The 14,311-nt window shown below is 45.9% G+C and overlaps 1 protein-coding gene across 5 annotated transcripts in view; it reads left to right on the top strand.

Annotated features, from left to right (window-relative positions):
• Positions 1 to 20: 20 nt before the first annotated feature.
• The window catches only part of ZNF410 (zinc finger protein 410), a 23,331-nt gene continuing 9,040 nt past the window's right edge, over positions 21 to 14,311 (top strand). For 2 of the 5 annotated variants that reach the window (XM_030042509.2, XM_030042489.2), the window contains exons 1-2: positions 3,463 to 3,607; positions 4,885 to 5,082. In XM_030042509.2, coding sequence (XP_029898369.1) covers positions 5,050 to 5,082 — 33 coding nt within the window. In that variant the 5' untranslated portion in view covers positions 3,463 to 3,607; positions 4,885 to 5,049. Of the gene's footprint in view, positions 782 to 1,139; positions 1,279 to 3,462; positions 3,608 to 3,746; positions 4,127 to 4,161; positions 4,685 to 4,884; positions 5,083 to 14,311 lie in introns of those variants that run through there. The other 3 variants (XM_030042479.2, XM_030042496.2, XM_041128545.1) reach the window with 3 other exon arrangements.

Here is a 14,311-nt window from a genome sequence, read left to right as displayed (position 1 = left end):
TGCCGGCAACGAGGGGCCGCCTCTGCCCCACCGCCCCGTCCCGCAGCGGAGCCGGGGAGCCCCCGACACCTCGCGGCGGAGGGCTGCCCGCCCCCGCCCCAGCCCCGCAGCGGAACCCGGGGCGGCGGGCTGAAGTGCAGCTCCGCGCGGCCGAGCGGGGTGGCAGTGTCTGGGTGCCCGACCGACGCGGCGCCCTGAGAAGCCGGCCCGGCAGCGCGGGCCTCACCGCCACCCGCCCCCAACGGCTCCTCCGCCCTAACGCAGTGCGGCGGGAGGCCCGGGACCGGGGCGAGGCCCCGGAGCCAGCTTCTCTGCGGGCTCCGCAGCCGGCGGAGCCGCCGCCGGTCCCTGTTGGGGGCGCTGCCGGGGGGACAGGCGCGGGAGGGCCCCGCCGGCCCCGGGCGCCTTGTATTCAAGAAAACTCGGAAAGGTGTCGGGTCGCGGCGGCGTGGAGGCCCGTACCTGACCGCACGTACGCCTTTCAGCCGGCGAAATTACCTCAGCAGCGTTCCAGCTGCCGCTACGGGAAACGCGCTGACTGCGCAGGAGAGTCCGACATGCGACGGAACGGGATGCCAGCCTGAGGGGATGCGTGAGGAAATGCTCCAGATCTTAGTTCTCTCAGTTTCTTAAAACTCATCCGCTTTGTGCTAACATCAGCTGTACGTGCGGAAAGATAGCTTCGCTTGTGTGGACAGACTTCTGAGAGAATTGAAAAATCTGTTGCATACTGATGCTGCAAAGGCTGAACATCAAAGTGAAGTTAATTGCAATTGTTCCTGTAAGTTTTACAATTTTAAAAACCTTATTGCAATAAAATTGAGTACTGCCAGTATCTTGGAATAATGCACATAGGTTTATATAACGATGTTATATCTGAGTGTATAGAAACATACACGTGAAAGAACAAAAGATGTGCTAAGAGAAATAAAGCCTACGCTCCTCTTTGCATTCAGAATAGGGTCCCATTTTAAACAGATTTATCAAGAACCAAATCCAAAACACCACTCTCCCTTTACTCCATGACTAGCCATTTTCTCTGTCTCGCAGCAGGGGTGAAAACCCAGTATTGTTTCCCTTTTCTTTAATCTGGTCATGGGGGAAATGTGACCGAGTCTTTTATCTCTCCTTGACTAGAGAGAAGGATCCCGGAGGGGCAGATGTTATTGAGAAAGTGAGACTGTAGGAAATTCCCAGCCGGACAATTCTTCTCCCATCAGGGACCAGTGTTGCTTCACACACCTGCGCGAGTGATTTGGACCTCCGTAAACAACTCAGGTAAGTGCTGTGCTATTCCCACTGCAGATTCCCCTATCAGATTAGACCAAAATTCCCCAGGCAGTCAAGATGCAAGCTCTGAAGCAGCCAAACTCATCTGGCCTAGAAGGATGCAAATGAAAGGAACTTAATTCGCCTACACGTCTCCATATTTTAATAGCTACTCAACAATTCCACGTTGTTGGGCTAATGATGAGTCAAAGGACTTCTGAGATTACTAAGTATCTTAATGTAACAGAATCAAGCTGTAGGATTCAGTGCCCTGGGATTACCGAAGTAGCATCAAGAAAAAATGGTTTATGAAGTTAGTAGTTCTGCATTTCTGGTTGCCTTTGTTGGATTGTATTGGATCAGCAAATGTGGCATGCTGGGATCCTGCTTGTGATAATAAACACAGTGAAGTGGTCTTTTACTGTGACCATTGCGTGGTCATTTACTCAGCTCCAGCTTATCGGGGTTATGTTAAAAAACTCAATCTCGGGAGCTACTAATTACCTTCAGTTTTGTGGGCTTGAGTGAATAAATGGGTCTGTCTAAAGCTTCAGGTCATCACAACTGTGGCCAAGTGATCCAACATGATAAATGCCAGACTTTGTGAGGTTCCCCGATTCAATCCATCTGCATGGCCAGTATGGCACTGAGGCAACCAAATCCCTGAGGCTGCTGATTCTGGGTGTTGAATCACAGTTTTCCCTGCCTTGGACATCGGAAATGTACTTCAGCTTGACTGAGAGTTGATTTCACAGTGCAGGCTCTTGTTAGTACTAATGCGGTGACTGCAAGTTGATGCGATAATACCTTCAGAAAAAGACGTGCATCTAACTTGCTTGTAGACTTTAGGGAGTTACTGGGTGGCTCCATCAGGTGGCTGGTCAACAGTCTTTGCTGAAGCACTAGGCTGTCAGTACGACTCCAGTGCATAGCCCTCCATGAAGCCACTCGCTGAACATTTAAAGCCAAGGGGGTAACCATGAATCTTTAGGCTGCAAATCAAAATTTTCAAATGGCTGAAAGGCAGAGGAGCCATACTGCACATCATGGAGGGGCTGAAAAGAGGAAGCCATTCCAAAGCAGTTCACAGGCAGATGACGACAGCCATTTCCTGGGAAGTGACGACAGGTTCTTGCACAGTCCACCATGGATCAGAACGAGCTGTGCGCCCAGGGACCCCTGGGGAACCTGGGTTTGCCAGCCTCTACAGCTCCCGTTGGGTTACTTCCATATCGCTGGGATTCTTACGGCTTGGCAGCACCAGGACCATCCCACGAGCAGCCGTTCTGGCATGGGAGTCAGGAATCACATGTGGCTCCAAAGTTAGGGACTAGCTGCAACCAAGTTAAAGTTTACTGGACCTGAAGGTCACCGGTTCTGCAGGTAATGTCAAGACCAGAGGCTGCCAACCCCGCTACTTCAGGAGCTCTGTCCTGCTAACCTACAGATACCAAGATAAGGCTAATGAGCAAAAACCAAAGTACAAGCTTTCTAAATTGCTCAGTCCCTTTTTGGTTTTTAGGTACATTGTTAAGACATGTATGTTTCTGGCGTTACTTTGTACGTGTCATTGGCAAGCTGCTGTGAAGTCAGGAGTTCTCTCCATCGCCAACTGCAAGAACAGACAGACCAAGTCAGAGTGAAGCAGAAACAGAAACCAAGTACTGGTAGGAAACCAGTGTTTCCACACGTGCTGTAACAAACTGAAGTAACAAACGTGTCTTCTGCGTTGATTTATGTTGAAGAAAAGAGGAGTTCAGCAGCTAAATGTTGAACTTGACCGTAAGCTTCCTGCATAATCTCCACCTGTAAAATATTCTCCGTATCAAAAGGTTATTTTAAGAGGAATCGGGCTGCAGCTGAACACCGCAGCCCTGGTAAGGGTCCCGATGGAACCAGGGAAAAACACCAAGCACCAAGCTGTTACGGTTCTGTCTTTCGGGGCTGAGGGAAATAGCAAGAAACCCGCTCCCGGGGCAGGCGGGAGGTTCCTGCTCGGGACAACGCTCATCCCCGCGGAGGCTCCTGAGGAAGGCCGGCCTCAGGCAGGCACCGGCGCTGCCCCAGCCAGGCCGCGGGGGCCGCCGGGGGAGCGGGGCAGCGCCACGGCGGGAACGGTGGGAGAACCCCAGACCGGCGGCGCTGCCTGGCGCGGGCGCCCGGTAAGGCCCGGGGGGCGGGGAGATGGCGGCGGGCGGGCGGAACTGGAGGCGGCGGGCGGAAGCGGCGCTCCTTACAGCGCTCACCATAGAGCTGGAGGAGACGCACACCCCCCCCTTCCCCGAGCTCTTGGCATTTCCGGTCGGGCCTCCGTCACATCCGGGCGGCTGAGATGCCGGTAAGGCGGGCGGGGGGAGGCGGGGGCCTGGGCGCTCCTCCAGGACTCGTCGCCCTCTGCGGGGCACGGGGGCCAAGCGGGCCGGGGAGCGGGGGTGGGCGGCCCGGCCCTCCCCACCGCCGGCGGCCGCCCACGACCCACGGCGACGGGCCGGCCCCCGCGGTGGGGGAGGGGCGGCGCACCTGCCCCGCGTGGGGGAGGGGCGCGGCCCTGGCCGGGCCTAGGCGCTCCGCCCTGCCCCGTGGCGCCGGGGTCTCCCTCTCTGCCCTCCCCCGCCAGGGCTCGGGTCGGTGTCCGCCAGGCTGCCCCCCGTGCCCTCCTGGCCGAGGCGTGGGCAGCCGGGCCTGGCAGCTCTGGCTCCCGTCGCCGTGGGTCGCTCGGGGCCCGCCCTCCCGGGTGCGGGCTGAAAGGGGGCAGCGGGCGAACGAGCGGGAGTATTCCCCAGCCCTGGCTTGCGTGCGTCGGTCTGAGTTACTCTGCTTTCACTGTGCTTATTACCTTGTGCCTTCGCGGCAGAAGGTGAGGCTCCTGTGTGGAGGATCTCGTGCCGCTCCTCTTGCTGTCAGGAGTGCTAGAGGAAGGCTTTTAGGTTCTCTTTTTAGCCGATCCAGTATTCTCATTATTTTTTAATATATTCAGTAGATTCGTAATTGTGATGGAAGGGCGGGAAGAACTGTACGTAGTTCACTTTCTTCTCCCATCACTAGTGTCTGGAGTGCTTTCCCTGTAGGCAAAAATAGATACAAACTAGTTCTCATTTTCCCTTGTAGCCCAAAGAAGAAACATTCTATGCGTATTTGTGAAATAACTTCTAACCTACCTGTGTTCATCAAGATATTTCACATAATCAGAAACGTAACATCTTAACAGGCAGGAAAAGCAGAGGTTTCCTGGTGACAGATTGTTTGTATGAGGTTGCTTTTCATCAACAATTTGGATAATTCCAGTGTTCTGCAGGCTGGGAATTCAGTCTCCTTGTCTCTGGCAGGCTCTATGTGATTTTCAGTTGATCCTGTAAGTTTCCAGGACAAACAATTCAATTTTCCATTGAAAATGAGCTATTGCAAAGAAAATGTGGTAAATAGCCTTTGAAAATTAATTTCACAGCGTTAGGATGTTATTTTGCTGACTCAATGACAACAGAAATGCAGGAAAAGGAGTTTTCCCAGTACTTCAAAGTGTATTTTACAGTTACATGCAACATCTGCTCGCTTCTTTTTGCTTTGCTCTCGTTTTTTCGTTCCTATCTCTTTATATTTCCTTTTTTGTTGTTTTAGGTTAAATTGAATATTTGCGCAACACAGCTTCTTGCAGAAGGACCACCACACTGTTTTACACTTAGGAAAATATGAGAATAAGCAGGGAGCGTTGTTCTCTCTGAACTAAAAAAAAAATATCTGTGCCTTGCTGAGGACAGCTGCAGGAATCGGACACTTGAATCAATGTTATCGGATGAGTTAGAATCCAAACCTGAGGTGAGCAATTATGAACTGGGTTTGGTTCCCAGGAACGTTTATGGGCAACACTTAGAAAAATGAGTTTACTCAGTTTGCTGCTTACATATTAATTCTCAAAGTGTTTTCAGTGGCAACTTCTAATGCTTCCATGTTTTGATTTGAATGGTAAAAGATTAAAGAATATTGCAGGGTTTTTTCCCCTCCTTTCAAGTGTCAGCCAATACTCTTGCCTGTTCTCAGGTTACTACTTTTTTTTCACTATTACAGTGTTCTTTCTGTTACAAGAATAAAATAAATTATTGTATTGACTACTTCTTTCCCTCAAACCAAATTGACTTTACTTGGTTTTGGGGAGTCTGGATTATTCTATTAGCATGAGCCAGTTCTGTTTTTTAAACTACTCGTGTTTCCATTAAGCAGTTGGCAGAAGTGGTAGGCAGCAGCACTCAGGGGATCCTGGTTGCTCAGCGTGAGGCTGCTGGACTGTTCCCAGGTTCAGCTGGTAGCACAGCTGAGCATGAATTGCAGTGATGTATGTGTGTGCACACAGTGCACACACAGCTGGCCACAAACAGATTAACACATACACAGGTAAAGTACTGTTAAGAGGTAAGCACAAACAGCATGAACGACACTAAAGTTTGTTAGTGGACTATATCTATACCCTTGTCACTCAACTCATGCATACTCACATTTGCAGATGGCTCTGGCAGGCCTAAAGCCTTTCTGGTAACTGTGCCCAGACCCAGGGCTTTTTAGCCAGTTTCTGGCTGGAATCTTGTGTTTTTCCAGACTATGGTTGCCTAGTCCTTGCACGTTAGTCAACCAGAAGTTCACTAGCAGTGTACTGACTTGTGGGTAGAATGTTTAAGAATGTGTTCAGTGAGTAGATAGAAGGGACTGCAGTGATCAGACACAGCAGTGTACTGACAGCAGCCAGCAAACATATGATTAGAGTCTCTTCTCTCCCTCCTGCCATGGCTCTTCACTTACCCACCTCGATTCCTTCTTTGATCCTCCTCCTAAACATTGCATAATAAGTTTTACAGATCCTGCAGTCCCTGTTACGTTGGGTACTAAGTTTGGTCTTTCCTATGAGACCCATTCAGATAACCCAAGACAATTTTGCTTTCTTACTGGTTACAAAAGTTCTGGTTGAGCCTCTTCAAGGTTTTACTTCAGCAGTGGCCCACTGATCAGTGTCTGAGGAGTTCTGGTCTTTGTTACTCTTACCCGTAATTTGCTAGCTACAGCAGTCTGCAGTTTGTTATTTTCAACACAATTGTACCAGTGGGTTCAATTTATTACCTCTCCTGTTTCTTGCCTTTGTCTTTTAGGCTGAATAGCCATTAGCCAGCTATCTGTACATTCCCCCACTTAAAAGTGCAGAGGACTGTATCACTTTGTGTCCTTGCTTTTCTGGTTCTCAGCTTTACCTCATCAGAAGTTTAAGGTCCTAGAGCAGAGGACTTAGTACTGCTATGAAGTAGCTTTTGGGGAAGTTTGCAAGTTTAAATTGAATTGTTTTTATTGAGTCTTCTGTTTCTATCCATTTTCAGTCCATATGCAATACAGCAGGTATCTTAAACTGGTACTTTAAAGAGAATGGTGGTAACTCGTCTCAGCCCAGTTGAAGTGGTAAGGTATTTGTTTCTTAAGGGAGCAGCCAAAGCCCTTCCAATCACGCTATTCAGGAAAAGTAGCTGCAAATTTGTAGTAGCCCTGTACTCAGCATGGGCTGCAAGGAATTCCTTTCTCTTGCCTTGTGGTTGATATCTCATAACTTCTACCAATTTTTCTCCCAGTTCTGAATGATAGCACGGAGGACTTTGTTACTTCAGTCTGTGAGTGGGTGGATTCCTGTAGATTATTTCTGACAGCCAAGGACCAGGATAGTTGGAATGCTTGTTCATTTGTTCCTCAAATAGGAGCTATAAGTGGGCCTTGTCTTTTCTGGACTTGAGTAAGATATTTGTTAATTAGGCATGTTTACATAATAGTCCTATTTCCCCATAGCAGAGTTGCATTTCCTTCCCAGTATGCCCAGAACAGAGTAGTCCATGCTACAGTAGGAACAGGCCTCATGCATGAAAGCTACAGTGGTTGTAGAGGGCATCCTTTCCATAGATACTGTCTTCTAAACCATTTTCCTCAATCTTGATCAAGGCTATTGTATACTACACATTGGGATTCATTCGCATTGTGGATTACCAAATCTATACACACCCTCTTTCTGGTTCTGATTCTGAAAGCTGAGTGTTAAGTTAGTGCTATTTTCTACTTCTGTGATGTGAAACTGGTAGATACCCTTTTTTACACCTTTCCCAAACAGCAGTTCAAGTATCTCTGAAAGTCAGTCATCATTTTATATCCCCTGGTGAGCCACGGCACCATAATTCTTAGAGCCACAGATGTTCTTTCATACCTACCATGTGAGAAAGGTATTAATTAGGAGCTAACTGTGTTTGTGTAACATCTAGATAATATTAATCAAAGCACTATGGATGGATTGTATAAGCTTCTTTGCTACTGGTTTTACCCCTAAAGAAGCCACCAACGTGCAAATAAAAGTTTAATACTTGAGTAGAGGTGAATCCTCCTTTTATAGGAAGTTACAAAGTTGCTTTGAGAGGGTTTGTAGGGGCAGTTGGATCTGCTTTTTCTTCTGGACTTCCTGCCCCCAAAGCTGTATTACCTGCATTCCTCAGGGAACTGATAAGATCTGCATTTTGCATGCTTTAAGCCTTCAGGGTGATTTGTTACAGCTGCAAATATTTCCAGCCACCTCCACCACACTGGTCCATTGCAGGGTGCTTTCTGCTGTCGGGGCTAGCTCTAGCACAACCAAGTGAACTACAGCTCCAGTCTACAAATTGAATTGGCTATTGAAAAGGGGGTGGAGGGGAGGGAGGTATTTTAGCCTCTCTTTTCTGTCCTCATCAGCGCCTCACAAGGAGAGGCTGTTGTGAATGAATTAATTCCCCAGAGGTTGTATGGGAGGAGGTATCTCACTTTCTAGCTAAGAGCCTTCTGCCCTCCACACCCTTCAGCTCCAACCCCTCCTTTCTCCTCCACCCCTCCCCCTCTGCTAAATGTTCTTTTGACCTCTTTATTTTGTAGTGGTTCACTGGTTAAATATAGAACAGAAACCGTATCAATTAAAAACATGGTCCCTGCTAATCTGTGAGTATAGTCTAGCTCTCCAGCTGTCCAGTGGGAGGATAGATCTGAATGTTAGTACTGGAGAACCTTCCTCCCCTGTCCCTCCCAGCCACCCCCACCTCAAACAAAGCAAGTGCCTGACACTTGGCTTTTGAATCATCTGATGAAGGGGGTATGTTAACGGGACACAAACTTCAACTCGATCCATACCAGATGGCCATATTTTCATTTGTTTCTATAGTGCTTTTTTTTTTTTTTCTTTGAAAGGAACTCTAGGAGGGGTTCCCAGTTCTTTAAACAGATTTTTCCTTGTTTGTTCCCCACCCCGCCCCTCAGGTCAGGGTCATTATCCGAGCTGCTGGGTAACACAAGCATTCTGCACTGCTTGTGGCGATAGACCCTGGGATCATCCTGTCCAACCATCTCTTGTGGACTAGCAGGGATGACAATTACTTGTTTAGTGAGAAGAGGCAAGAAATATTTTACATTTTAACACATACACTGTCTACAATACTTAGAGGATTTTCAGAGTTATGTGGTGTTTCATCAGAAGGAGTAAGAGGAGGGTATGTTCAAGAAGGTGGTATGACAGAGCAAAAAAAAAAATTTTTCATAGCAAGATGCAGCTGAACTTTGCCCATTTTGTCCCTCCAAGGTTTATAGATTCTCTCTGTATGACTCACATCTGGCCCATAAAGTTTCAATCTCTTAAGTCGAGGATGTCCTTTTGCAATTAATTAATATCAAAATTTATTCCAAATTCCAATGGATATCTTGGCTATAGAGTAAAGCCACTTCACACTTCTTATCATTCCTTTTGTGTTCTCTTAATATTCTGAACATTCAGTTTCCCTAACTATTCCTATTCAGGTGTCCCAAGATGTTCTGTCTGCTTGGTTGCAAATTCTAGCACTTTGGCCATATTTGCAGAAGGATCAGTCCCCTCTTTACATAGGGATTCTATAGTCACCATCTCAGGAATACTTACAGCCCGTCTGGATCCTGTTTGCGGTGCCAGATATTATGTGGTTATGAGATCTGATGAACTGTAGAGTCCAGGAGATTCCTCCCCTCCTGGTCCTTCAGACAAGAGACCACTGGGCTGTTCCCAGGTACACGCAGAAGTGAGGCTTAGCCCGAACGGCAAATATGCACCCATGCACACATAGACAGTACAGACATGTGTGGCTGTAAACACTAACTCATGGCAGGACAGTACTTTTACAGGCACCCACAAACACTAATGGCATTCACATGAAACAGGAAGATCACAAATGGCCTGATCCTGTTCCTAATCATCAGGTTACCAGGCTTGAAATTTGCTAGCATATCACAGACATGCCCTCACTCAGCTGACATGCATACTCACAGTCATGCATCTGTCCAGTCTCTGCCAAACCTCGAGTCCTTCCAGTATCCATCTCCAGGCCCTGGGCTTTTTAATCCAGCCTCTGGCTAGGATCTTGGGTTTCCAGATTGTGGTTTCCTCCTGTTGACAGGCTAGTCCAACATGAAGTTAACTAGATGAATGTACTCGGAAACTATTTAGGAGCAAACAGCATTTGAGAAGATGATGGGATACAGTGATGAGGCAGAGCAGCATACTGACCTGCAGCCTCCTAATGTGGTCTACCCATATTACCCCCACCCCCTTCCTGTTCCCCATAGTTGTTCCTCTCCTACCCACCTTGATCCCTCCCTTTCCCTGCCTTTATCCTTCCCCTAAACATCCATAAATTTTTCACATTCCCACAGCCTCCTCTTAAGACATCTTAATAATAAGTTTTATGTGGTCCCAGAGTTCCCCCCATATCCCATAAGAAGTTTGCTTTTGCCTACAAGATGTGTTCTCATTGTCCTAAAAGCAGATTCGTTTACCCAGTGTGCAAGCCAATAACACACAGAGTCGAGGTATTTTCAAATTAATTTCGTTGATGCACATGAATGGTTGCCTGTCTCAAGACAGCACACCTTAGTCTCAAAAATTCCCACATTTATATACTTAAGTAATATATTCATTATTATTTTCCTTAATGATTGGTTCTTTCTTCTTTGCCTCTCATGTAAACTAGTGCACAGGCTCTGTCTTCTTCCTTCATTGTCTTCTTTTGAGTAGGTGGTCAATGAGTCAGTGGTCGCGATCTCCCCCTGTAGGAATTATCTTTTACCTACTTACTCTGCCTTGGCAGTTCCACGCAGTTCTTCAAGGTTTGTTGAGCAGACCACAATCCATTATCTTTTCTGATATAAGCATTCTACCTATCTACAAAGCCCCATTGTCAAATAGTTTATTCCTAAACCCTAGATTACGTCTAGTTATTGTTTCCCTATTTTAAATATTAACTGATGGGGTGGGGGGGCACTGTACACAGGACTTTAGCAGCTCTCTGGTTATTTCAGTCATATTATACATATTAATGGATAACATTCTGGTAATCCATCATAATATTGTTCCTATTTCTTACAAAGTTTCTGGTTGAATTTCTTCAAGGTCACACTCAAGTCACTCCTGTAACAGCGCATCCATCAGTGTCCAAGAAGTTCTGGTCTTTGTTACTCCCTCTTATCTGCAGTTTGTTGGAGTTTATGTATCTGCACATGTAATTTATCCCCTCTCCTGTTCCTAGTCTGTCTTTTATGCTGAATAGCTAATTACTAGATACCCTTACAATTTCCTATTTGCTTTCAGCTGCAAAACCAAATTAAAAGAAACTTAAGAAACCACGGCACAGTGTTTGTAGTGAGTTTCCACCCATATTCCAGTTGCTGTAGTTGTCACAAAGGTATTAAATGATCTTTTTTCTACTGAGCATCTGTTTGTGGCTGCTGCATTTTACTTTTCCCTAGTGGCTTAATGTTGCTGTGTGGAAGTGGAAGGTTTCAAGCAAAGCTTTCCTATTGTAGGAGGAAAGTTTTATCTAAGGCTTTCTGTATAAAAATAGAAGAGTCCATAAAAAACGTGTTTCATGGTGGGGTAGGCAGCAGTAGGGATATGAACAGCTTTTAAATGAAAGACAATCCAGTAATTTAGAACCATCTTGCTGTTCACATTGTTTTAGTCCCAACTTCTTTCTTCTGGTTGCCTTGCTCTGTTATTCCTAACTCTCTCTTTACCTCTCTTTCTGCTTTTCTTTTTTTAATCTTAAATTAGAATGCATGGCCTTGGGGGAAGGACTGTCTCTTACTGGCTATGTATTTTTTTGACAACATAAAAATAGTTCCCTCTTCTGACTGGGGCCTTTGGATAATCTTATACCTAAGAGGAAAAAGTGCTAACCTTTCAAACTGCAGTCTGGCTTGTGGCCTAGTTCAAGTGTCATATTGCCATCCGAATGACTTCAAGACTTAATTTTTACCTTCATAATTGTCAGTGATGACAGGCTGCTCCTGAGGGTGAGCTGGAAGCTAAGGGTGATCCCAGCCCAGGCAGTGTCCTCACTGACCAGGGCACAATACTGCAGCACCTGACCATGGCAGGCAGAGATGGGTGCTGGAAACAGGGTCCATCCACAGCCCTGGGCAAGGCAAAGTGATGAACCAGGTCCATGGTCTATCCCGAGAGTCCAGTCAGGAGTAGCAGGAGATGGGGCTGGAGACACTGATGCAGTAAAAGTCTGTGGTCTATCCAGGAGACAGGGCTTGAGACAGGTAAACCTATAAGACAGCTCAGGAAAGGACTAGAGAGCACAGGTTGAACTTAAATGGAGCCCCTGGTGTTAAATGGAGCCCCTGGGCAGAGGGTGTGGGTGGGGGCCCCAGGTGAGACCACTCAGGGCAATTAAGGCTTCAGGGCTCTGACAGCAGTAACTCTTTGAGGTCAAAGTGTTTGAGGAAGCATCAGTATTTCCAGTGTTTTCATGAGAGGCAATAAGCATAGAGAAATCGGAGCCCAAACTATTATGTTTTCTTTGCAGTTTCTTTGATTTAATGAACTTCGTCCTGATGTAGGAGAGGCTCAGAAGGCTGGTATCTGCTATAGAAATAATTTGGAATTGGGTGCCAGTAGTTCTGAAAATTAAATACTAAGACAATCACAACATACAAAATAAGAATCAAATTATTAGTGACTGTTGGCTTTTAATCACAAGTATACCATGGGCATATCATGCTTTTTTACTCTGTTTCTTTTGACACTGATGAACCATCTCACTGCACAGACAACTTTGCCTGGTCTCTGCATGAATGCATGCTAAAATATGTCACAATGAGGGTAGTAGCTTTTTAATAACTGTCTTGTACAGTTTCCTTCTAAATGCTAAAGATAAAGGAAGTCTGTTGCATACAGTTGTTTGCTAGACAGCAGCAGAATGCAGGATCTTGATGTCAAGGAGTTTCCTAGAGATAAGGAATAGCGACTTGAGTTTTTGGTGTATTGTTATTTTCCATATTTCTTTCATCTGTGTTTTTCAAAATATTTTGAGAATGTGAGTATCGGAGTAAGTCTGTTTGACAGAACTTATAGCCAAATAAATAGATCCTGTATTCGGTTTTTGAGGGGCATTTTCTCTGAAATGTGGAGTATGTGTCTAGGTCTCTTACAACTGACCCCTTTCAGTCTTTCTGGTCTCCAGAAGTTTAATTCCATACAGGGGAGGGATTTGAAACTGTGTTTGTTAAAAAAAACTTGTGGAGTTCACAGAAGAATTAGTTCAGGCCATTGCAAAAGCTGGGCTGTGTTATCTCCTAACTCCCAGCAGTGCTTCCTTTGTTAAATCAGAATATTTTAGTATGGACTGCTGTGGCACTGGTAATGGAAAAAAGAGAGTCTCATTTCTGTGTCTGTGCCTTGGAGGTAAACAGGAGTCCAGTATTATACCCAGTAGTCTGACAAAAGCTTGGGATGTTGTCAGGGGAACAGAATGAGTAAACAAGGCACATGCTTTGCTACCCTGAACTTGGTTAAGTATGGGAAGACTTTCAGGGGTGAGGAAAGGCATTTATCTGACCTGCAGTTCCTTTTCAAATGTCAAGTTCCTTTTTTATAACTCAAGATTTTTAGGAGTTAGCCAGAAGTAATTTTTGCATTGCTGGAGCTGACTGATGTTAAGGATAGCTAAATCTGCTGGACTGAATGACCTGGGCATCTCTCACCTCCTAAGCCCATTAAGATGAGGGCTGCTCCCTATTTCTGATCTTAGGTCCAGCCAATAGTGAGGGTTAGTACAATTTTCAAATAGGTGCACACACACACACACACTGTGCAGCTTTGCCCACATAAACACAGGCAGCGCAAAGTGCCTGATTCTGTTTCCAGGGGTTGCTGCCTAGAGAAAATCTTCATGGGTTTCTTCAGGATGTGTCCCTACATTTCTCATTCTGCTTGTCAACTAGTCTGGCTTGGTGTTCACTAGCATATGACACACACACTCCAGAGAGCGGGATCACACAGGAAATAGTTAGGAATGGAGTTTAATAAGAAGACAGGACGGACTGCGATGTTTAGGCTGTACCAGACAACTGAATCGACTAACTTCCTGCTTATATGTAATGATCCTCTTTTATGCTCCCCTCTTCATTTTCCTGTGTTTGTTCTGCCCTCTTACACCTTGATCCCTTCCTTTTCCTGCCTTTGGAACACGCGTAATTAGTCCTGTACAATCCCCCCAATCTCTTGTTCAGTCCCAAAGTCCTCCACAGGGAATGCATCCCAGTATAAATCCTATACCTCTTTATGCAATAGTCCCCCTTATTTTGCATAGTATTCTGGAGAAGACTTCTTCTGTTGAATCCCCTTAGTGGGTGGGTTTCACGCTAAGGACAATGGCTTTAATTGTCCATCTTTGATGGTTTTAGGAGTAGCTGATTTGGATGGATAAGGCTGTCTGTGTTCTCCCCCTTGTCATCCCAACCTTATTCCTCTGATCATTATCTGCCTATTTTGAATAGCTATTAGCTAGACATCTTTGCAACTAGTCTTTTGCTTGCTTTTTTATTTTAAAAAGGCCAACTTTCAGTTAAGTATTTAAAGACAATGGTTTAGAAAAATATCTGTACCATTAGAGCATAGTAAAGTATCAAGTGGTAAAAGATGAGTTGAAAAGGAATATATGCCTTAAAACACAGCATATATTGGTAAAATTTATCT

This window comes from Aquila chrysaetos, chromosome 2, assembly GCF_900496995.4.
Source record: "Aquila chrysaetos chrysaetos chromosome 2, bAquChr1.4, whole genome shotgun sequence".
Taxonomy (NCBI): Eukaryota; Metazoa; Chordata; class Aves; order Accipitriformes; family Accipitridae; genus Aquila; species Aquila chrysaetos.
The sequence above is the reverse complement of the archived record's forward strand: the minus strand, read 5'-3'. Positions and strand labels throughout refer to the sequence as shown.